This window comes from Passer montanus, unplaced genomic scaffold (assembly GCF_014805655.1).
Source record: "Passer montanus isolate IOZ18808 unplaced genomic scaffold, ASM1480565v1 scaffold10, whole genome shotgun sequence".
NCBI classification, from domain to species: domain Eukaryota; kingdom Metazoa; phylum Chordata; class Aves; order Passeriformes; family Passeridae; genus Passer; species Passer montanus.
In genome coordinates, this window is record NW_024356505.1 from 1,068,596 (window position 1) to 1,090,317 (window position 21,722).

General features: G+C 41.1%; 3 protein-coding genes across 4 annotated transcripts in view; 1 reads left to right on the forward strand and 2 right to left on the reverse strand.

Moving 5' to 3' along the window:
* Positions 1-18,183, forward strand: part of ACAD11 (acyl-CoA dehydrogenase family member 11) — a 32,419-nt gene extending 14,236 nt beyond the window's left edge. Inside the window, exons 14-20 of the mRNA XM_039705151.1 lie at positions 12,213-12,279; positions 13,840-13,925; positions 14,117-14,188; positions 14,717-14,871; positions 16,704-16,820; positions 17,289-17,398; positions 17,834-18,183. Coding sequence (XP_039561085.1) covers positions 12,213-12,279; positions 13,840-13,925; positions 14,117-14,188; positions 14,717-14,871; positions 16,704-16,820; positions 17,289-17,398; positions 17,834-17,948 — 722 coding nt within the window. The 3' untranslated portion in view covers positions 17,949-18,183. The remainder of the gene's footprint in view (positions 1-12,212; positions 12,280-13,839; positions 13,926-14,116; positions 14,189-14,716; positions 14,872-16,703; positions 16,821-17,288; positions 17,399-17,833) is intronic.
* ACKR4 (atypical chemokine receptor 4) lies at positions 2,455-7,419 on the reverse strand. The gene is made up of 2 exons (XM_039705164.1): positions 7,264-7,419; positions 2,455-4,444 (listed from the first exon to the last, which is right to left on the reverse strand). The coding sequence occupies exon 2, from the start codon at positions 4,423-4,425 to the stop codon at positions 3,364-3,366; it is 1,062 nt and encodes a 353-aa protein (XP_039561098.1). The 5' UTR covers positions 4,426-4,444; positions 7,264-7,419; the 3' UTR covers positions 2,455-3,363.
* Positions 18,184-19,160: 977 nt separating the features above from the next.
* Positions 19,161-21,722, reverse strand: part of DNAJC13 (DnaJ heat shock protein family (Hsp40) member C13) — a 58,286-nt gene continuing 55,724 nt past the window's right edge. For both annotated transcript variants that reach the window (XM_039705137.1, XM_039705127.1), the window contains one exon: positions 19,161-20,000. In XM_039705137.1, coding sequence (XP_039561071.1) covers positions 19,903-20,000 — 98 coding nt within the window. In that variant the 3' untranslated portion in view covers positions 19,161-19,902. The remainder of the gene's footprint in view (positions 20,001-21,722) is intronic.

Genomic DNA, 21,722 nt, shown 5'->3' on the forward strand with positions numbered 1-21,722 from the left:
ATACATGCTTGTGCAATACTTGGAGTCACCAGAAGATAGATCTCTCTCTCTGTTCTACTCCTGTAAAGCTGGCAGCAAAGAGAGGCATGGAATCTTGTCTCCTGACCCAAGAGTGTTGCTTAACTGCTGGCTTTTTTGGCCTTTGCTCTGGGTCATTGTCACCCAGCTGTGCATTGCAGTCCCTGAGGAAGTAATGAGAAAGTTTTGGGGGGTCACACACACAAAATAATATTCATAAAATTAGTTATGTGAATTATAAAAAGGAGAGTAAACATAAGACAGCATGATTTGGTTTGTCTTATTTCCAATAAATACAATGAGGGCAGTCAGATTTGCATAAAGACAGATGCATAAAAGGCACTGCAGTTCCAAGAAGTTTGAGAAACATGTTCATTTGGCTCTGTATTAGTCTCTCTTTCTGCCTGGCTAGAAAGGTGGGGGTTTTTTTCTTGGAGTTTCTTGGTTTTGTTTTTTTTTTTTTTTTTTGTTTGGGGGGGTTTTTTTTCAGGTTTTTTTTTTGAATTGAGCTTTTTTTCTATGAACCAAATTCCAAGATTCAAATCTAGTTTGGGGATTTGGGCCCTTTTTGGAACCTCTGAATTTTGTTCACAAAATTTTTTTGCTGTTTTCTTTAAACCTCTTTCTGTCAGTCAAATTACACATTTATGGCTTTGTTTTTGTGAAGCTGTCTTTGGCAGCTTGTGTGAGAGGCTTGAGAGTACTGTATAGCTACAATAAAATGTGGCTGCTTTTAAAGTAGCCTGTGATGTTGTTGGACTGACTGTTAAAGGAGATTTCCTTATGTTATAATTTCCAGTAAAATCAAAGCATTGTACTGTAAGTGGCAACTGTCCCTGATATTGTAGAACTGTTACTTTTTTTGCCAAAACATGTAACAGCAACTTGAAAGTCATCATTCCCTGAGAGTTTGGAATCCAAACTGTTGTAAATGAGTTGTTAAACTTGAATGTTTCATTTATGTACACAATTATGACAGCTAGCTGCTGATACATGCTTGTGCAATACTTGGAGTCACCAGAAGATAGATCTCTCTCTCTGTTCTACTCCTGTAAAGCTGGCAGCAAAGAGAGGCATGGAATCTTGTCTCCTGACCCAAGAGTGTTGCTTAACTGCTGGCTTTTTTTGGCCTTTGCTCTGGGTCATTGTCACCCAGCTGTGCATTGCAGTCCCTGAGGAAGTAATGAGAAAGTTTTGGGGGGTCACACACACAAAATAATATTCATAAAATTAGTTATGTGAATTATAAAAAGGAGAGTAAACATAAGACAGCATGATTTGGTTTGTCTTATTTCCAATAAATACAATGAGGGCAGTCAGATTTGCATAAAGACAGATGCATAAAAGGCACTGCAGTTCCAAGAAGTTTGAGAAACATGTTCATTTGGCTCTGTATTAGTCTCTCTTTCTGCCTGGCTAGAAAGGTGGGGGGGTTTTTCTTGGTGTTTTTTGGTTGGGTTTTTTTGTTTGTTTGTTGTTAGTTTCTTTGGGGTTTTTTTTGTTCAGGTGTTTTTTTGTTGTTGTTGTTGGGTTTTTTAACTTTTGGGACATTAAAACCTTGGATATGTGGGAATTCCAGAAGCCTGGCAGTCTGGTAAGAATATCACTTGTTATTTTCTTTTGTTGGGTTTTTTAACTTTTGGGACATTAAAACCTTGGATATGTGGGAATTCCAGAAGCCTGGCAGTCTGGTAAGAATATCACTTGTTATTTGTGAAGACAAGTCATAAATCACACATGCAAGGAGTCAGTTACTTAATGGAAGAAGTGGGATTTCTTATTATGCTCTGCATGTGTACAATAAATCCAGTGTGGCTTAAATAGGTCAGATTTGTGGTGCACTTGTAGAAAACTGGTCAGGCACTTCTGACTTATCTGTTCACGCCCTGGTATTTCTCAAAACATTCTGGGCAAACATTCTGTAAGCTTTTGTCATCCAAACAGGAAGAAGAGGCTCATGTCTTGTTTATGCTACTGTTGTTTCTTGTCTGTCATTTTAGAGCTTTTTGTTCCAGTCCATAATTGTGTAACTAGCAACAGTATCTAAAAATGAGAGATTCTTGTTGGCTTTCCTAATCTGTAGATGAGAGGTTTTGTCAGAGCCCACAGGATGTCTGAAGACAAGGACAGAATGCTGTAACACCACTTCTTCATTTTGAAAGCTAAGCTAACATGTCAGTATGTTTGAAATGCTTCCAGTGACTCATGGAAAAACTGCTGAATCCCTGCCAACACTGTGGCAGGGGATGGCCTTGGTACCTCTCTGTGTAAAAATTGTGAATCCATGAGCTCCATATAGAATGGGAACCTCTTTTGTCAAGCAATGCCTCTCCCATTTGCTGGTTGGTAAATGCCTATGATGACAGATGTCAGTACCTACTAAAACAAAACAAAAACAAAGATAAGAAAACAAAAGCCAGTGCACTTTTTCTATTCTTTGATTTTATTGTATCTTCATATACTTTAGCAGATACAGTTATTGCAGTGCTTGATTAATTTTAACAATTCTAAATAAAAAATCCAGACCTTGTATCTGAAGATTACCTGAACTTTTTATTACATTTATAAAAATCTAGAATATGCCAGCCACCCTACAAGCACTGGTCTTGTTGAAGTTTAGGGTGAGCAGAAAAGAAGAGATGAAAGGTCATTTTTTCTGTGGTTATAGAAAAGGAGTTGCTGGGGTACTTTTGTGGAGAATGTTGTTGCTGCTATACCTTTGTAGAAACACATAGAGAATGGTTTTTCCCCCTCTTTCTCCCTCTCTGTTCTCAGCCATAAGTTTATACTTCATTTCAATCTGCAAGGTTATCTATGGAATGATAGCTGAGTTGAGAAATGGAGCTGAACTGTTAGGTAAACGTTCTAAAGTTTTATAAAATAGTTGAAGAAACACAAGATTATTAACTGCTGGTACAAAGGTTCATGTTGTTTGATTGGTGATTTTTTGTTCTCTGTTTTAATTGCATGCTTAGATGTGTACTAGTTGTTCATTACACAGTTGCTGAATTGCCTAGTACTATGACACTTAAGAATTTAAATCTTGAGGGTGTTTTTAGGTGTTTGGTTTTTATTGTGGTGCTTTTTTTGAGTTCTTTAATGTTGTTGTTTAGTAAATCTCAGGTTGTTTCTAGGGGTTTCAATATTTAATTCTTGCTTGATTCCTATTCAGTTCTTCCTTGATTCTGATAAACATGTTCCACTTTGAAGTTCTTTGTGGTATCTGCTTTGGTTCAGAAATTGATCTGAAAGCTGACTTGCAGAGAAACAGCTGCAGAAGCAATACCCCCTGGAATTAGTTAACAATTCCCTTGGTCATGTAAGATGATGGAAGGAACAGAGGGCCTATATAGTGAAACTGATGGTTTCTTCAGTAGGGTCTTCATAATTCATAGAAATTTCTTCAGGTCTTCCATTCTGCTGCTGTCTTCTCCAGTACCCATAATTTTTTGCAATTTTCATGATGTGCATTTTGAAAGAGGCGCCCAGGAAGGCGTAGAGGAGAGGGTTGAGGCAGGCATGGAACAAAGCGATGCTCTTGGTGACCTGGAGCACCACGTCCATGGTTTTACTGGTGTGACAGTCTGTCACCAACATGTAGATGATGTCTATGGCTCGCCACAGCTTCACGATGTTGTAGGGTAGCTGGGTGACAATGAAAGTAGCCACTACTGCCAGCAGAACCTTGAAAGGCCTGGACTTCTTAACATTTGCAGACCTAAAGATTGCCCGAGCAGTAGCGGAATAGCAGATCAGCATTACTAGGAAAGGAAGCAGAAATTCCAGGATAATTTCCAGGATTTGAATGGTTGATTTTAAGAGTGTTTCCATGTTCACTGGAAATATGGGAAGGCATTCGTTCCTCTCATTGTGTTTCTTGACTTGATTAAATATCAGCTCTGGGATACTGAGGAAAGTGGCAGCCAGCCAGACACAGATGCAGGTAACACTGCAGTGTTTGCCTACTCTTCTCTGGCCCTGGGATTCAGAGGTGGCCCTGTACCTATCCACGCTGATACAGGCCAGGAACAGCATGCTGGAGCTGAAATTCATGGTGTACAGAGAAGAAGTGAGCTTGCACATGGGGTTTCCAAGTTCCCATCCCTGCACTGCATTTGCAGCCCAAAAAGGGAGGGTGAAGAGCAGGAGCAGATCAGCAATGGCGAGGTGCATGATGTACACGTCTGTCTTGGTCTTGGGTTTCTTGCAGTAGGCGTAAATTGCAACCACTAATGAGTTTCCAGCCACTCCAACTGTGAAAGCCAGTGCATAGAACACTGGGAGGAATAATTTTCTGAAATTTCTCACGTCACTTTTTTCACAGAGAAGCTCATAGGTATTGTAATCTATAAGAGGGTTGAGATCATCCTCCTCATCCTCCATCCAGTAATCTGTTGAGTTATTCATGTCTCAGACCGTGGCAAAGCTACAAGACACAAAAAAGTGGGGAGAAGGGAACACCAAAGAAATAATATTGGGTGTAAGTTCTAAAATTTCTGTTGAAACCTAAAACCGTTCTTCAGGCCTGCTTATACCTCTCAAATTTAAGGAACTTGGATATTCAGAATACATTTGTGAATAATCAAAGTGAAGCTAGACAGTAACAGAGGCAGAGCAGACCATCTCAAATTCTCACATGAAATAGGGTAACTGAGGACATCAGTGTGGGCAATACATGTAAAATGGATTCAATTGAAATGCTTTCTTTACCCTTAGCATTTGAGACTGTAATATGCTTGGAGTGCCCCTCACTGATTTCCACATTTGAGTCAAGGAGCCATCATTGCTTTAACTGCTCCAACTGTGTTGTGTTTGACAATATTCCATTGCACATAACTCTGTGTGTACCTTTATGGGGTTCCCTCTGCAGCCTCTGCAAAGCAAAGGAATACTAGCTGAAGGCTGTAAATGCTGTTACAATCAGGTGTATAAGGAATACGAGCAGATTAGAGCTGAGGCAAGCAGCTGTGTGCTGTCATAAATTCTGACAAGTTTTGGATAGGAGTATAGTACAAAGGAGAGGTTCTTCTTTGTTTCTCAGGTACACTGTACATGCCCATTACAAAAAGCACAGCAGGGGGTCTGTTGCTCAACAGCAGCAGAACAAGCTTAATTTAGTCTCCCTCCCAGACAGCAAGCCATGCCCATGTGGAATTTCTTACAGGAGCAGATTGCTGTGGGTACACAGCATGTTACAGCTGGAGCTCCTCAGGATGTTATGACAGAAAGGAATTTTATCACATACAAACTACCCACAAGTACCCAAACAGCTCAGAAACTCTGTTGGTTTTTCAAGTATGATCTCATGACAGATTTACTCTGTACACACTGAGGCTGGCTTCTCCCTGCCAGCTTAGGGTTGAAGTTTAAGCATTTGTATCTTCAGATTGTGTCTTAAGCAAGTTCGTGTCCTGCATTATTTTCTCCTTTTCCTGTAACTGTGTTCATTGACTAATGTGCTGAAATTCTGCTGTCATAAAATAAGTCCTGCCATACCCTGTTTCCTTGGAATAAATGGGATTAAGGTTTCTTAGCAGCAGTAGCAAAAATCAGCTGAGAATGAAAAACATATCCCCCTTTTGTCATCATATGCAGAGTTCAGAATTTGAGGTCAATTGTGCTGAAAGCAGATTGTTATCTGATACTCTGCCCCAGAGCTACAATTTGGCTTTTTCAAGCATGAAAGAAAAATGCAAATACCATTTCTGTTTCTTAAACAATTAATTAAATGAAGTTGAACTGAATGTTTAAACTCCTAAAGTTTTTTTAATATATTTGTCTACTAGGAAAAAACAACTTGCTGATTGATCTCATAATAAGGGATGCAGACCAATTAAATAGAGAGAAATTAATAGATTTTATTTTTGTTTAATTTTTTTCAGTGATTCTCCTAGCCAATTTTTTTTAAGTGTATTAGTTTAAAATTAGCTATCAGGTTTGGTTCATCTTTAATGACTTTGTTGTATTATTCTGTTAACATTTCAAAACACTCCCCATCAAACTTAAAAAAAAATGATTACTCCTTTTTAAGTCTTGCAATTTGTTCTTTATTGTTGCCATGAGATGTGCAGAATGGAAAAGTAGAGTCACTCTACTTAATACTTTGGCAGAGGGATGTCTGTTCTATGCCTAACAAGTTGTGTTAGCAGGATTCTCCAGCAGCAGTAATCTTTTGCAGCGTTATAGTACTTTGAGGAGAGATTTAGTTATCAGCAACAAAAGGACCTTTGCTTATTAATTTTTTTTAATAGAAGAGAAACTGCAGCAAGAAAAGTTTAATCTACTTAGCTGAGATTTGAGGAAAATTAGAAGTTAAATTAAAAGATTTGCTTGTGGTCTTAAAACACTCAATACAGAACCCATCAAGGAATTGTTAATCAAATTGTATCACTGGCAAATTTACTTGAAAGTAAATCAGTAAACATTTCAGGGCAAACTTTAAAAGTCTGTGTATGACAAAGCAGTTTGGCTGTGACTCTGTGCTCAGCTGCCTGATAAGCTTTTGCCTGCCCTGAGTTCATGACAGAAACAAAGTTATCTAAAATGCAACAGTTGACATTTCTCCCTTGAAAGCACAGTTATGTTTTGGCTCACATTTCTTTCCTGGTAGTGCTGTTTCTCAGGCACACGAGCATGTGCCCATTGCAAACAGCCAAGCAGTCCTGTGGGAATCGAGCACTGAAGAGTGGTGGAAAAGCTTAGTTTAGTCTCCATCCCACACAGGGAGCCATGCCCACGTGGAATTTCTTACAGAAGCAGATTGCTGTGGGTACACTGCATCTTCCAGCTGGAGCTTCTCAGAATGTTATGACAGAAAGGAATTTTGTCACATACAAACTACCCACAAGTACCCGAACAGCTCAGAAGCTGCTGGTTTTTCAAATAGTTTTCTAGGAGGTATACTAATAAATATATTAGGTCTGCAACTGCATGTTTTCTTGCAGAATTGTTTCAGCCTTCCAGTCAGATAGAAATTCAGTGTTTCTGTGTATTTAAACTTGATGTAGGATTGTACGAATGATGGTGAATTAAGTTAATATCCCTAGTTTAAACAGACAGATTTTTTCATCTGATAAATTAAGCAGTATTCTGTCCTGCTACTGAGCAAATCTAATTTTGATACTGGAAAGGAGACATGCCTTTGTGAAATGACATATCTCTGTAAAGCCAACTTAACTAAGAGTAAATGTATGCAAAGAAGATATCATCCAATATAAAGAGCAGTAAGGATAAAACAAAATTTACCTTTTGTCAGCAGACGAGTAGCAGGTACTGCAATTGAGATGTGCCTCAGTGAAGTGATCTGAATTGCTCTGACACATCGCATTTTGTCTTCAAACACCACACCCTCATGTGGAAGTCCGTTGCACTTTCATTTTGACTTGACGGTTTAAAAAAACTTTTAAAAAATGTGCTTTCCTGGCGACTCTTCTTATGTTGAACATGTATACTTCCTACATTCCTTCCTGTTCCAACAAACTGTGACTGCTCTTTGGAAGGTCAGGACACTCTTACTGCTTCTCTTTGTTGTTTGTGGTTTTATTCCTGGAAGTCCAAATGTTTTATACATCATCAAGAGGCTTTTATCAAACAACACATTAAAAAGATGAAAAGGATAGAAAGGAGGTGCATCTGGGGCTGAGTTACTGGCCCAGACACCACAGGGAGTCACTCCATTCTTTCCTCAGGGGCAGTACTGTGCTTTTTTTGGCTGACTGTATAAGGTTTAAATGGATCCTTACATCCCCTCCTTACATAACTATTTAGGAGATACAATAGATGAGTTACTTTTTGTGAGGTGGGGAAAGGGGTTCTTTCAGTGTGTGAAACCAGAAAGATGGTAAGGAAAATATGTGAAGGCAAGTGGCAAATTGTCAACCAGCATACAAGCAGATAGTCCTGCACCCTTGGGGAGAGCTCCCAGGGACCTGAATGTTGCCAGTCAATCTCATAATCAAATTAGTGACCTATTTGAATTATCCTGGATCAGGTAACAATCTAATGAGCTTCAGTAAATGCAATATTGAAGCCCAGCAACACAGAGAGATATTAAAGAGACCAGAGGTCAGATTTTTGGAGTTTTTTGGCATGCTGGTGCACCTGCCATGACTAGATTAACCTTCTGTCTGTGCTTCAATTATTTTGAAATATGTGAAAGGAAAGATTCTTAAAAATGAGCAGCTAAGAATGTAATGGGCAGATGTTTTCCATATGCTATATTTTGTTACAGAATGACAAAGTAAAATGGGCTGGGAGAGGAATTACAGCCTAGAGGAAGAGTGCCACAATATTTGTGCATATTTCTGCAATGCTTTCATCTTGAGTTATCACAGTACTTCAGTGGTGCTCTTCACAGTGGCAGATAAGATGCTTGGGCTTCTCCCAGCCATCATCTCACAGGTCCTGTCATGGCTTTGAGGCCTGAGCTATGTCTCTTTAAAACAAATTAAAATTTCAGTTCTGAATAGGCTTTGTCTCAATAGGGCCTCCAAGAAGATGGAATAATCAGGCTAGAGCTGAGAATGCTCCCAGGGAATTGCCTGCAGAAGTGCCCAAGAGGTTCTGTGGGCAGGCTGTAGGAAGGCAGTTCATGTGAATCCTGCCTTGTTTTTGCAGTTTCTCAGCTCCTTATAACTTTTTAGGGGTGCAGGGAGGACAGATCCTTCCAGTCAGAGTAAAGAAATAATATTGTCATGTGTGTATTTCAGTAGGGTAAAAAAAAAAATTATTTAGTAAGTAAGAGTGAATACGAAACAGATCTTAAGTAAAAACACTTGTGGCTATGTGAAAATGGCAGGATGGCAAGGAAAAAACCTGAGCTGAGCAGCTGCAGTCACTGGCACTAATGGAGCCCATGAGCTCCAGCTGGGAATGACCAGCAGCCACATTCAGTAGCAGGACTGCAAAGCCACTTGCAGCTACACAGCCCCAGCACTGCCTGTTTGCTTGCAGCTACAGCTGTGTCCTCCATGAACCAGCTGCGTGCACTGTTATCTGGAGAAGATGAGATAAAACTATGGAATACAATGTGCTGGTGGATAGAAATTACTGTGGGCTCTTGGTGGGATGTGCCTGTGTGTGTCCCTTTTCTCCATCAGGAGACTCCCACATTCCAACAGTCAGTACCATGCTGCCATCCACATCCTTGTAGGACCAATATCCTAAGGGTGTTGGTCCTACCAGACCAGTTTCTTCTTGCAGGAGAGTCCAGAACTCTGGAAGAACAGGAAGCTGTCAGGTCTGTAAGCTACCACAGACCCCTGAGAGAAGCAGAGAGAAGTAACCTGCTGGGCTGAGGGGTGCAGCAGCCAATGAGACAAAAATCATAGGTATTCAGCATTCAGGCACTAGTTCATCTGGCCTTAGTCATCTTAGACAGGAAATTGAAGACTGAATATCCTTGTAGGACCAACATCCTAAGTGTGTTGGTCCTACAAGACCAGTTTCTTGCAGGAGAGTCCAGAACTCTGGAAGAACAGGAAGCTGTCAGGTCTGTAAGCTACCACAGACCCCTGAGAGAAGCAGAGAGAAGTAACCTGCTGGGCTGAGGGGTGCAGCAGCCAATGAGACAAAAATCATAGGTATTCAGCATTCAGGCACTAGTTCATCTGGCCTTAGTCATCTTAGACAGGAAATTGAAGACTGAACACTGAAAAATAAATAGATTGTAACAATTAAAGTGCTGCTGGCTTCTGGAAGCAGACTTTATGGCAGATTGCTCAAGTACAGGTGGTACTCAAAGGTTGTCATATTTAGTAGTCTCTCCACCAGAAAGAACCTGTATAAGTTGATTGTGTGAAGATCAGTAAACTTAAGCATGTTATACCCCTGATAGCAAAGATTAGGCTTCTGATGGGATTGTGATCAACACTCTAAGCACGTTTTAAAATACTGGCTTTGCCTCACTATGTAAGTGCCATGAAGAGTTCAAAAGTGTAAGAAGTTGGTTAAACCAAAGATGTTTGCCAGTGTAGCAGCACTGTGGTCTAAAAGTTTTGGTTTGTGCAGTCATATACATGGAAAACTTTATTGAAAGCTCATCAATATGGAAAAATAGTTAAAACTGACCACCTTAAACATCTGGTGTTTATTCAGTTGTGAGTTTTCCTGCAGAACTACTTCTAACTCTTATTCAATCTCTGACTCTTCCCATCCATCCTCCAGCAACATCTTTGAATTCTGTAAGTGATGTGAAACTGTCATTTACAAAAGAGATGTTTATTGCATCCAGGCTGTTTGCATTCCATCCAAAAGCACTGGCGTTTTTCAGAGTCTTGCATTAGACCAGAACTTTTTTCAGTCTTTTATGGGTCAAAGTGACATAAAATTTATTTTAGTTTTCCTGGACTTAAGACTCTAAGGAGTGGAAGGGCCAGGAATCTGCCGTCCTTTGCTGTGCTTAGACAGGAACAAGCACATATAAGATTGGAGTATTCATTTGCCTTCCAGAAATGTGTACAAATGATTTAGAACATCTAACCAGATGTCCGGCTCTCTGTGAACTTCTCATTGAGTTCAACATGAAAGCTTCTTCTGAGGTTTTGTGAGGTTTTGGGTTTCTTTTCATACAACATGGTTAAGTTTGCCCTTTGTTTTGAAGCAGGGATGTGGTTGAGGATTATTTACAAAACAGCTTTTCAGGAGTTTCCAGAAGGTCAAAACATCTTTTGTTGTAAACCTCACTTGAACACAGGTTTGTTTTAGAAAATAGCACTTGTGCAGTTCTTTACCTTCCGTGGAAAAGAAGAGTCAAATACCCCTTGTGCAGTGGTGACATTTCCTGGTGCAGGCTAGTACCCTGCAAAGCATATCTTGGGTCATTTGGGGCTGATCAGCTGCTTGTTGCAGTTGCCCAAATGAGCTAAGTGTTTGGGATCCAGTTTGGTTGGGTTTTTTTTACCAAATTGATTTATGCCCCTGCCCAATGCTCTTCACTGGGATTTTCTGCATTGTTGGCATTGTACAGCTCGTGGGCCACTCTTTAAGCCCCCTCTGGAAACAATGGCTGAATACCATATTGCAAAAGAGAAAAGTAAACGTCTGGCAGTCTGGCCCTCCAAACAGGCAGTGTTTATCACAATTGAATAAATCTCTCTCCCACTTCCTGGCCATCACAGTTTGTAGGAGGAAGTGGCTCAGCTCAAAGCCAGGTAGTTGTATTGTCCAGACCAGAGTCTCCCAAGCCTTGTGAGAACAGCTGCCAGAGTACAGTTGTATTTGCTTCTAACCTCAGAACAAAGCCAAGCTGCCACAGATCAAGCCTTGAATTGAATCTCTACAAACCTTGCCATCTGCACTAAAAAATTACTGATTGCCACACCCATTGGGTATTTTCCTTAGCTTTATTGTTTGTGGGAGGCTTTGAAAGGAACACGAGCATGCTTTGGTACTAAGAAGTCTTTAAAGAAAAAGACAGGGAGGATTAATGATCATAGAAATGTTTTAATCAATGGTAGAATCTTTTTCAGCACTAGTACATTAAAGTGCTTTCTTTATGCTACAAAGGCTTAATAAATATGTCCATAATAAGAAACATCTCAAATAATGTTATCCATGGCTTGAAACATTAGCAGGCTCTTTTCAGGTAACAATTTTCACTCAGATCTTTCTTCAAAAGTGCAATTTAAAATAATTTGTGTAAAGGGGGAGAAATCCTGCATTCCAGAGAAGTTATGCTGAAGTAGTAAAAAGTTATCATGGTAGCCCTTTGATAGCCTTACCTGCATAATTTGGTAATAATGTGGTTGGTGTTTCATTCCCACATAGACCCTCCAGTCTTTATAGGTTGAAGTAGTTTTTTTAAAAGTTTTTCTTTTGAAATGGCAGCATGTCACCTTGATAGATGTGCTGTTGTATCACACTTATTTGCTCAGCTGTAATGGAGACTGAAGTAATCAGATTCCATTTCAAGTACCTTCTTGTTCCCTTTTCATAGGAATAGGTGATGGACCTGGAGGGTTTGGATGTTTTGGCTTTTCATGTTCTGCTTCCCACAAGTCAGCTCCCTTTTTTTACATATTGAGTGCTAGTATGTATTTTGTTTCAGTGTGGTATTCAGAACATAAACATGGGGGTAGATTGCATTTCCTGCCTCACAAAAGGAAGGCAGTAGGATTTCTTGTTATGAAACTTAATTTGTTTCTACATTGAAATTTTATGCTAAAAACAATTTTTGTGTTTGCCATTTTTTTAAGGTGCTGGGAACCCAAATTGCAAAGTTGCAATTGTAATGGGCAAAACCAAAAATTCATCAGCATCCAGGTAAGAATTCCTAGTAGACTTGGAATTCCCTAAAACTTGTTCCCTGGAGGAGTCACTGTTTGCAAAATTTTATTAAGTGAAATGCCATTAATTGCCTTGACCAGTTGGATGTGCTCCTAAATTAGAGGGATGTTTTAAACCTCAGCACCTGTCTATTGTGGCCTGAGTTCCTGTTTTGCTGTAAGGTGCTGTTGACTGAGTCCTCCCAACCTTTCCACTGTTACCATCTCTCATTGGCATGCTTCCCACCTCTCTCCATTGCACCAGCAATGCATCAGTGTTTGTGCAGCTGTGTGATGAATTGGATCAGGAAATTCTGGGGGCTTCACTAGATTTATCTTGGTCACATAAATTTTAGTCTGCATCAACGACCAACAACTCTGGCTTACAATTTATTTTGTAAGTGTAGTGTATAAAACAATTAACACCAGGAAGAATGAAATAATAATGCTTGTATAATAAAAACAAAACTTTTCAGAGCTCCCCTGAACAGAATGGGTACAAGTGGCACATCAGAGACCTGAACTTACTGATTAAGTTTTTCACAAAGCTATCTGTAGATACAGAAAGTTAAGTCTGAAACATGGGGTGTTGGTAAGGTGAAGCTGTGTAAGCAGAGAGCATTGCACGTCTTAAATCAGATTTTATTCCTGTATGTATAAACATAATCCTTACCTCTTCTTCTTTGACACAAACACATTCAAATCTTAAATCAGACCTACACATTTTATTCCTATATGTATAAACATAATCCTTACCTCTTCTTCTTTGACACAAACACATTCAACTCGTTACCATAGAATTGCAAGCTTTTGCAAAAATTTATACAAGTAATGAATAAAATGCTCCATGTCTGGTGCTATTAACATCACACAGCTTTTCACACAAAAGAATTGTGACATTTATATCTAAGATGGATTTTAGCCCAAATTCTGTGGATAATCTGAAGTTTTTAGGTTTGGCTAGGTTCCACCAAGAAGCAATCAGTAACTTGCACACAGCACCCAGGACGGTTTGCCTGGAAGTTGTACAGACAGTGGCATCTGTTGAGCTCTTAGAAGCTGAAGAGAAGTTAATGGAGGGGATTATGTGACACTCCACTTGCTGGAAGTGGAGACTGAATTCATAGACCTGGGGCATCACCTCATTTTGTGTGACTAAAAACTGGCCTTAAATATTCTGAAGGAATGTAAACATGGGGATGGATTTCTTTTTCCTAAGCTGCAGGCAAGCCAAGATGATGATTCTGATAAACTGGTTTTGAGAACAAAACAGAAAGGTAGAGGGGGAGGAACTGACTGGGTGATTCAGAACTGTGTGCACAGAAGTGACAGCAGCAGGAGTTTTTCAGTCATGGTGCATTAGGTGCCACTAATACTTGTTGACTGGTGGGTCAGGAAGGGTTGAAGCCACATTGTGTGGGCAGGATGGTGGAGATGGTACAGGTAAATCTCAGCCCTGGCTTTATGCGAGTCCTAAATTAAGGATGGAAAGTAAAAAAAGCAGAAGGGGCAGACAGGAGGGAGGGTCAGATGTAACTGTGCTTTTTGTTTTGATCAGGTACAAGCAGCACAGTATGATTATTGTTCCCATGGACACCCCAGGGCTGAAGCTGATAAGACCTCTCTCAGTGTTTGGCTACATGGGTAGGTGATCATATTTATCAGCTATATGTGTATTAATTTATTAGCAGGCTCAGAAGCTGCAGTTATACTAATAAATATTGTGTATGAAATAAATCAGTAAAAGGGATATACAGAAGAAGGGTTAGGAACTGGAAGCCTGTATTTTTATCCTCCTTCATTTTACCCTGCTGTTGTGTTTTCTAACTTTGTAGATGAGATCCATGGAGGACATTTTGAGATACACTTCAATGACGTGCGAGTACCTGTCTCCAATATAATCCTGGGTGAGTTTTAGCATTGATTTATTTTTAATACATACAACAATGAACCAAGCTTTATGAGACAGTGGTTTGTGTCATGAATCACCATAAGTTATTTTAAACAGCTCTGGTCAGTTGAGGGAGCCCACTCTTCCTTTAGCAGCCTTCCTGCTGTTTGAATGTACCTTATTTAGAGTAGAAGGAAGCACGGCAGCTCTGGCTGTCATGCAGGTATCATTGCCTTGAAGTGAGCAAAGCAAAGTCTGTAAGTGGTGCTCTTCCCCCAAAACCAGCTCAAACAGACTTTTAGAAAGAATGTTCTGATGCACTCCATGGCTGGTACTTGGCAGAACTGAAAAGAAGTAACAAGCAGGCCAGCACTGTGGTCCCCTGCAGGGAGAACTCTGCTCTACTTCTCTCAGTTAGTGTAGGTCCTGATTTCTTCTATTTCCCCTCTGCTTATTTTACTATGGGGCCACTTCTGCTTGGAGCCTTGGACCCTTTGAGGAGGGAATCACGGAGTCTGCAGAGCCTGTTTTTCTTTCCACCCAGGTGAGGGCAGGGGGTTTGAGATAGCCCAGGGCCGGCTGGGGCCGGGCCGGATCCACCACTGCATGCGGTCCCTCGGCGCGGCCGAGGCCGCTCTGGAGATCCTGTGCCAGCGCGCGGCTCAGCGCCAGACCTTTGGCAAGAAACTCTATCAGCACGTAAGCACCTTCCCTTTGGCTCAGTTCACACACTCCACACACTGACCTTTGTTTTGCCCACACACAGCCTTGTGGCTCTGATAATGGCCATGGCAGCAGCTGTGCCCTAACCTTGAATTCCTGTCCATAAAGCTTTGGGTGGCAAAGGGAAAAAAACCCAAACCATACTGCAACTGCAAGTCTCCCATTTTTCACCATAATCTACAGTATCTTTTTTTTTTTTTTTCTTGCAATATGCAATGAATTGGATATCCTCTGCTGGATTTGAATATGGATTTTGTCAGTCTGTGTTGTTTTCTGCTTTTCCTGATCAGTTTGGACAGGTATTTTTTCAGGCATGCAGCTTACATTTCTGTAATTACAATCTGAATTCACCATTTTTGTGTATCCATTCTGTCACCTGGCTGTTTCCATTCACAATCACTGGAGACACTTGGGAGTCTAAATTTCACTGAAAATGTTGCTGCTTTGATCAAGTATTTGTAGTTGCTTATGAAAGTACAAACTGGATATCCTTGCTCTTATCTTGCTCAGGAGTGAAATACTGTTTCATGAGCAAGAGCTTGCTAAAATATAAAAATATGACAGTCTACTTTGTATAAGAACCATGAGAGTTTGGTAGTTGGTCTGTCATATTTCAAGCGTTCCTTAATCTTTCCCAACAGCTAGGATAGCTTTATTGGAAAAAACAAGAAAAAGCAATGGAAAGAGGAAATTGAATTAGCATCTGGCACAGATTGTAGCAAATTGTTTGTGCAGATCCAGAGGGAGCAACTTTACAGATCTGTATTTCCAGTCATATCATTTCCCAACTTCCCTTCACCACCATAAATTGAATGAGTAAGAGGTGCATGAGGCACACTCTGCCTCTCAGAAGCATGTTGAAGCGACAGTGATGTTTAATGAAGCCACAGGCCTCACCTGGAGGCAGCTGCTGAGCCCATGCAGGTTCTTCACAGTGAGGATGGGAAAGGACAAGGTGAGGCTGGCAGCTTCCTGAGTTCCACTGTGCCTGTCCCTACCTAGGCCATCATTTATGACCCCAGGAGCTGTTGACTGAAGAGAACTGAACACCCCACCCAGGTTCAGATCACCTTTGCTGGCACCAGCCAAGCTGAGCTTCCAGCCTGCACTGAAGCAAGTGCTGCACATTTGCTTTTGTGTGCTACAAAATCCACAGTCCTAGAAGTGGAGGCTGGCTCAGGCTCAAAACAGTTTTTGCACTGACAAGCATCACACATTTGTTTCTCCTGTGCTATGTTGGCTGCAGGGGGGAATTAGCTAAGAAGAGCAGGGAAGGGCTGCCAGGATCATAACTTGATTTTGGAGCCAGAGAGTTCCTAATTTATCATCAGTCAGAGGCAGCAGGCACCACCCTGCAGCTGTTCGCCTCTGTGTCATACACCACACACCACCAGTTTAAGCAGAACAAGGAATTCCTCTCCTTTTTCAGCCCCCCTATTTCTGTATACTGGGGCTTATCATAGGGAGAAAAGGCTGTGAGGGGTGGTAAGAGGTAAAGGAAAGCAGGGAGGAAAAAGCAGGCATGGAAGAGCTTCAGGAAAATGGCCAGCACACAGTGGGGTCTGATTAGGTGCCAGAATCCACAGGTTTTCCCTTTTTCTTGTTTCCTGGCAGGAGAAGAATTGCTCTATCTTTAATATTTCTGTTAGCCAAGTGTTTTCTTTATTATGCCTCATATTAGATGTACTTTAATTTGTACACAAGTGGCTGTAGGTTGACTGAACGTGCACATGCTGAGGAAGAGGGGAAGCTCCATGTGTAGTCAGAGGCATTAACTGATGTCCTGGTGTTGGCTTTGGGATCTGCAGGAAGTTGTTGCCCACTGGATTGCGGAATGCCGTCTTAGCATAGAACAGGCACGCCTGCTCACGCTACAAACAGCCCGCAAGATCGACACGTTGGGCAACAGAAGAGCAAGGAGAGAGGTAAATGTTATTTTTTGGTAGCTAGGACTTGGTGGATGCAATGCCTGTGCATTCAGCTGGTTAAAAGACAAGGTAAAACATATTGTTAAACAATAGCTAGGACTTGGTGGATGCAAAAGACAAGGTAAAACATATTGTTAAACATTATTCCATGTGTAGAGTATAAATCCATGTTGAAAGGACCCTTAAGATATGATTCTAATTGTCAGAAGATTGGGGAGTGATCTCAGGCAGAAGCAGAGATGAATCTGTTCAAGCATTGCTTGCTTGTCTCAACACAGTAAGATAGTTTTGAGTGATTGGAAACAGTTTTACCATACACGCTGGGGACGGGAACAGCAGAGCTCTCATCCAACCCCAAGAGGAAGGAATGTACTGAAAGATACCAATATTCAGTGGAAGTGTTGGGTAAATATTTTCACTTGCTTATGAAACTATTACTGATAATGTGAGTTCTTCTAACCACAGGTAGCCATGACCAAAGTGGTTGTTCCACGAGCTGTGCTTAAAGTGGTTGACTGTGCAATTCAAGTGTGTGGTGGAGCTGGAGTTTCTCAGGATTTTCCTCTGGCATTCATGTGAGTAAAAGGAGATTTCCTGTAGATTCTAAGCATTTATTTTATGATAATTTATAACACCAGTACATGCTGTTTCACCTCAGCATGAAATAATAGTGTGTGTCCCTTTAAGCTATAAAATTTAAAACAATTGTTTTTATAGTGCAATTAGCCTTACGAAAAATGAAAGCTGGCACTGGACCTAAAATAGTTCTTATCAGCAGTAAAGAGGATGTGCTTCTAAAACTTAATGTTATCTCTTACGGCCTTGGGGCCCCGCCCACCCATCTCAATCCTGCCTGGAAGGTTTTGCTGCACTATCTCCCATGTGACAGCACTTTTCAAAGCAAAGAGTGTCAAAAGGGCAGCAAAAGCAGTGCTGAGAGCTCCCGTGTGAGCCTGTGTGGCTGCTGTGGCAGGTCAAGAGCCCAGCCCTAACTCAGCTCTCCCCCACAGGTTCGCGTCCATACGCACCTTGCGCCTAGCAGACGGGCCCGATGAAGTTCATCTCTCAACCATTGCAAGGTGGGAACTCCTTGAGCAGTCCAAGAAGCTCACTGCAAAAATCTAATGTAGCATAAAGCCTTCTCAAATGGAGGGAAGATTAAGGAAAAATTTCAGTGTAATAATGGTATCAAAGGTAAAACTGAATGAATACAAAAACTTGATTCTAACTGGAAGCAATTCTCTCACTATTTTCACTTATTACACTTAATACTTATGGGCTTTTAAGAATTTGCAGAACACCATGGAATAGCTTTCTGGGTTTCTTTATAATACTAAATAAAATCTATTTTCTAACAGGCCTGAAGTGCTTTCTTTGTTCCGAATCAGAACATTTTATCCTTTTATTGTAGACAAAGTAGTTTTGAGTCAGAAGTCCCACACAATTTAATTTATTGCAAGCTAGGCTAAACTTTTGGATTTGTTAAATTGACGAACACTGGAGGCAGTACCTTGCTTTTTCTTTTCCAAAGCTCAGCTGCAGTCCAACCCTCTCTGCTCCCCAGTTCCTGCTCTCAGCTGCCTTCCTTGTCACTGAGACTACACTCAGTCCTGCCCCCAGCTCCCCTCAAGTGAGGTTCAGGGCAGCACAGAAGGCTGGAGCCTGGAGTTAGGATATCATTGGAGTGATTCCTGGAATTAGGATAATCACTTCTCAGTTTACACAGGGCTGGTAACTTAAGGGCAGTGAAGTTAAAGACAGAAGGGTTTACCATTTGCTTGAACAAATGAACTCTCCCCTCCAAGCTCCTTCCTGTTGGAGCCTGTGGAGAACACATGTGCTTGGCTCAGTCTTCAGGATGAGGCTGTGCCAGTTCTGTCCTTGAGCCCAGAGCCAAGTGCTCACCCTAAGGGTGTCCAGCTACAGCTGCAGTGGTAGGGATATTGGGGGGATACAGTGGCAGAGTACCTAGAACTAGAAGCATTCCATGAAGTTCCTTACCTCATTGTACTTAAAACCAAGATTATAACCTCTTTTCAGAAAGCCGTAATTCTTGTTTACATTTCCATCCACCTTAGTTTCCTCTTGCTTCCTGCCAAGAATGTTTTCCAGGAAGTTGAGACTGTCAGCAGGTCAGTGGCTGAAATGCACTTCAAATACAAAACCACCTGCACTGTACATGTAGTTCAGGAGTTCTGCTCTAGGCTGTCAAAACCTGTACAAAGTGTTTTTTCAACCAATGCCCAGGCTCATATTTAGCCATGTTCCAATTAGGGTCTCTGACCACCCTCATTTCTCTCACTTTCAATGAGCAGCTAGACAAGAATACCACCTTTATCTCATTAACAAGGCTCTTAATTCCCTTTATTTTAAAATTCTATGTACATATGAATGATCTGTATAATGTACACTCAATATAGAAAGTTTTTATATACTGGATAATGTATAGAACATTTCACAATTACACTAATTTCTTACATAACATGTCAACTCTTTAAGGTTTTTTTTGCTGAAGCTTCGTCAATTTGGTCAAGCCAGTTATACATACAAATGTCTAATGCTGTTTGATCCGAGGAAGAAGATAATGTTAATGATTAAGGACATGAGTGAACTGGTGCAGGAACAAACCCTTTTAGGTCATGTTCAATGGAAGTGATCACATCAGACTGAGAAATGAAGGGATGCCCTTTTAGTGGGGTCGGTGAGGTCAAAGTAATTTTAGCCCAATTCCTCTAGACTGTAGCTCAACTCCAGTCATGCTAATTCATAAAATATAAAAACTAGGAAAGTTTGATTCACAGTCTTGTAAACAAATATAAAGAAACAAAATGTGCTTATGTACAACAAGAAAAAAATTCTTGTGTACCCATTTCAGCTGATCCACAGAGTGCTTTCATGTGTTACAGTGTGGTAGTTAGAATCACTGACTTTTCCTAGAAAAAAAAGTCATAGAAAAAAGGAATAACACTGTCATAAACACCTGGCAAGGCAGTAAGTTCACTTCAATGTATTGGAGGAAAGTGCTGTTCCTCATCACTGGCCAGTCTGCCTTTGTCTCTTCCACAAGGATTTCCAGTCCTTAGCTGACATCTCCCACTTCGTTGTCTACCGGGGGTGGTACGTTGGGCATTACGGATGACGTTGTCCCTGCAGTGAGGTAACCAGCAACTCCAGGGCCTTTCAGGAGGAAAAAATACTGGTGATTAGTTTTCCTTCTACTGGGTGACTGAACAGCTTTATTTCCTCTGGTAACACTCAGATACATCATCTAAGTCAGACACCTTACACAAGAACATTTAAGAGTTTTCCTTTAGATTCTTTAAAATCTAGGAAGACTAGAAACTAAGACTTGTTAGTCTAGCAAGTGGAATAGCTTGTGGGGACCATTTTTGGGCTTGCTCAGGTTTTTTTAATTCTGATATGCCAAATAAATGAAAGAACCTCAAGCACCTGCATTACCCATCTCACCTTCCACCATGGAAGCGCAGTAAAGCAGGGATGACCTTCCTTTGCTAAAGAAAGGCCCTGCCATGGAATTAAGGTGAGTTCAGGCATGTGTTCCACTACTGGGCTCCTTGTGTATCTTTTCAGTGTGGTAAAGGTTTTTCCCAGCTGTATAATTCCAGGAAACCCAATGGGGTACCCCATGAAGAAGCAGAACTACCTAAAGCTTGTCTAGCCAGCATTTTGTACCTTCAGTTGGAATAAAGTGGCAGCATTCTTGGGATACAGAAATTCTATACTGGAGATGCAGACTCACACCATTACTAAGTTTCTATGTTGATTACAATAGGGACAATCAGTTTTGCCCTGCAGGTAAAGCCCTGGAATTAAGATCTGGAATTAAAAATTTAGTCATATAGAAACTTTCAACAAATGCAATAAAAACTTAGGTTTCAGCATAAAGTGTTTTAACAGTAATTTTTATCATATTAGTGACTAGAAAATGGGTCACTCACAAAATGTTCCTGCACCAATACAGTGACTGACTTGCTCTTAGACCTCCAGACTATACTGCCAATATTCAACATACTAAGTTCTGCTGGGTCCTGTACTCTTCCCCTTTAAGCCATCCTCACTGAGTTCTCCCAAATTTACTGTTCCTTCCTGCCTGCCCCACCCTCCTTTCTCATACTTCAGTCAGAACATCAGAGCATGGTTGGTCTCCCTGTGGGCCCACACTGCTCCTGCGAGGCAGAGAGCAAAGCAAGCAGTGCCTCTGGCAATACAAAGCTCTCTGACTGCAGGAGGGGACCTCTCTTTGCCAGCCCATCAGTGGAACCTGCCAAGTATCACACCCACTGTTACCCATCCTAGTGCAAAAATTCTAAAGAGTTATCTTGTGCCTCAAGCTTTTCCATTATGGAGGATTCCTAACACAAAGCTGAATTCCTGTGTAGTACCAGCAAGTACCAGCCAGTGCAGGTGTCAGTGTAGTGCTCCTGTGTGCTCGAGGAAGGCAAGTGTGTCGGTGTTGGGCAGTTTGGAACCACGCATTTGTACAGCTCTAGGACATGCATCTGTGACTCGGAATGCAGCGAGCGCAGCGTGCGTTCTGCGAGGTGGTATCTACCTGCTTTAGAGAGCTACACAGAAGTTAGCAAGCTGCCTGACACAGCAGATCTAAAGCCCACTTCTCAGGTGAAGGGGACTGCTGCCAGTTAGAAGGGAAGGAGAAGAGACACCTGAGGGAAGAGAAATAAGCAAGGGAAGTTTCAAGGGAAGTGCAAATAGCAAAGCAATTTGAAGCAAGACATAAGGCAGAATACAAGATAAGAGAGGTTAAAAATAAAGCTTGGTTTCCATCTACACTTTGCATTCGTAGAGTACCTTCATTCTACATTGGCAAGCACTTAAACATTAGGCAATTTAAAAGCAGCACAGGCCTTAAGGCAGTTG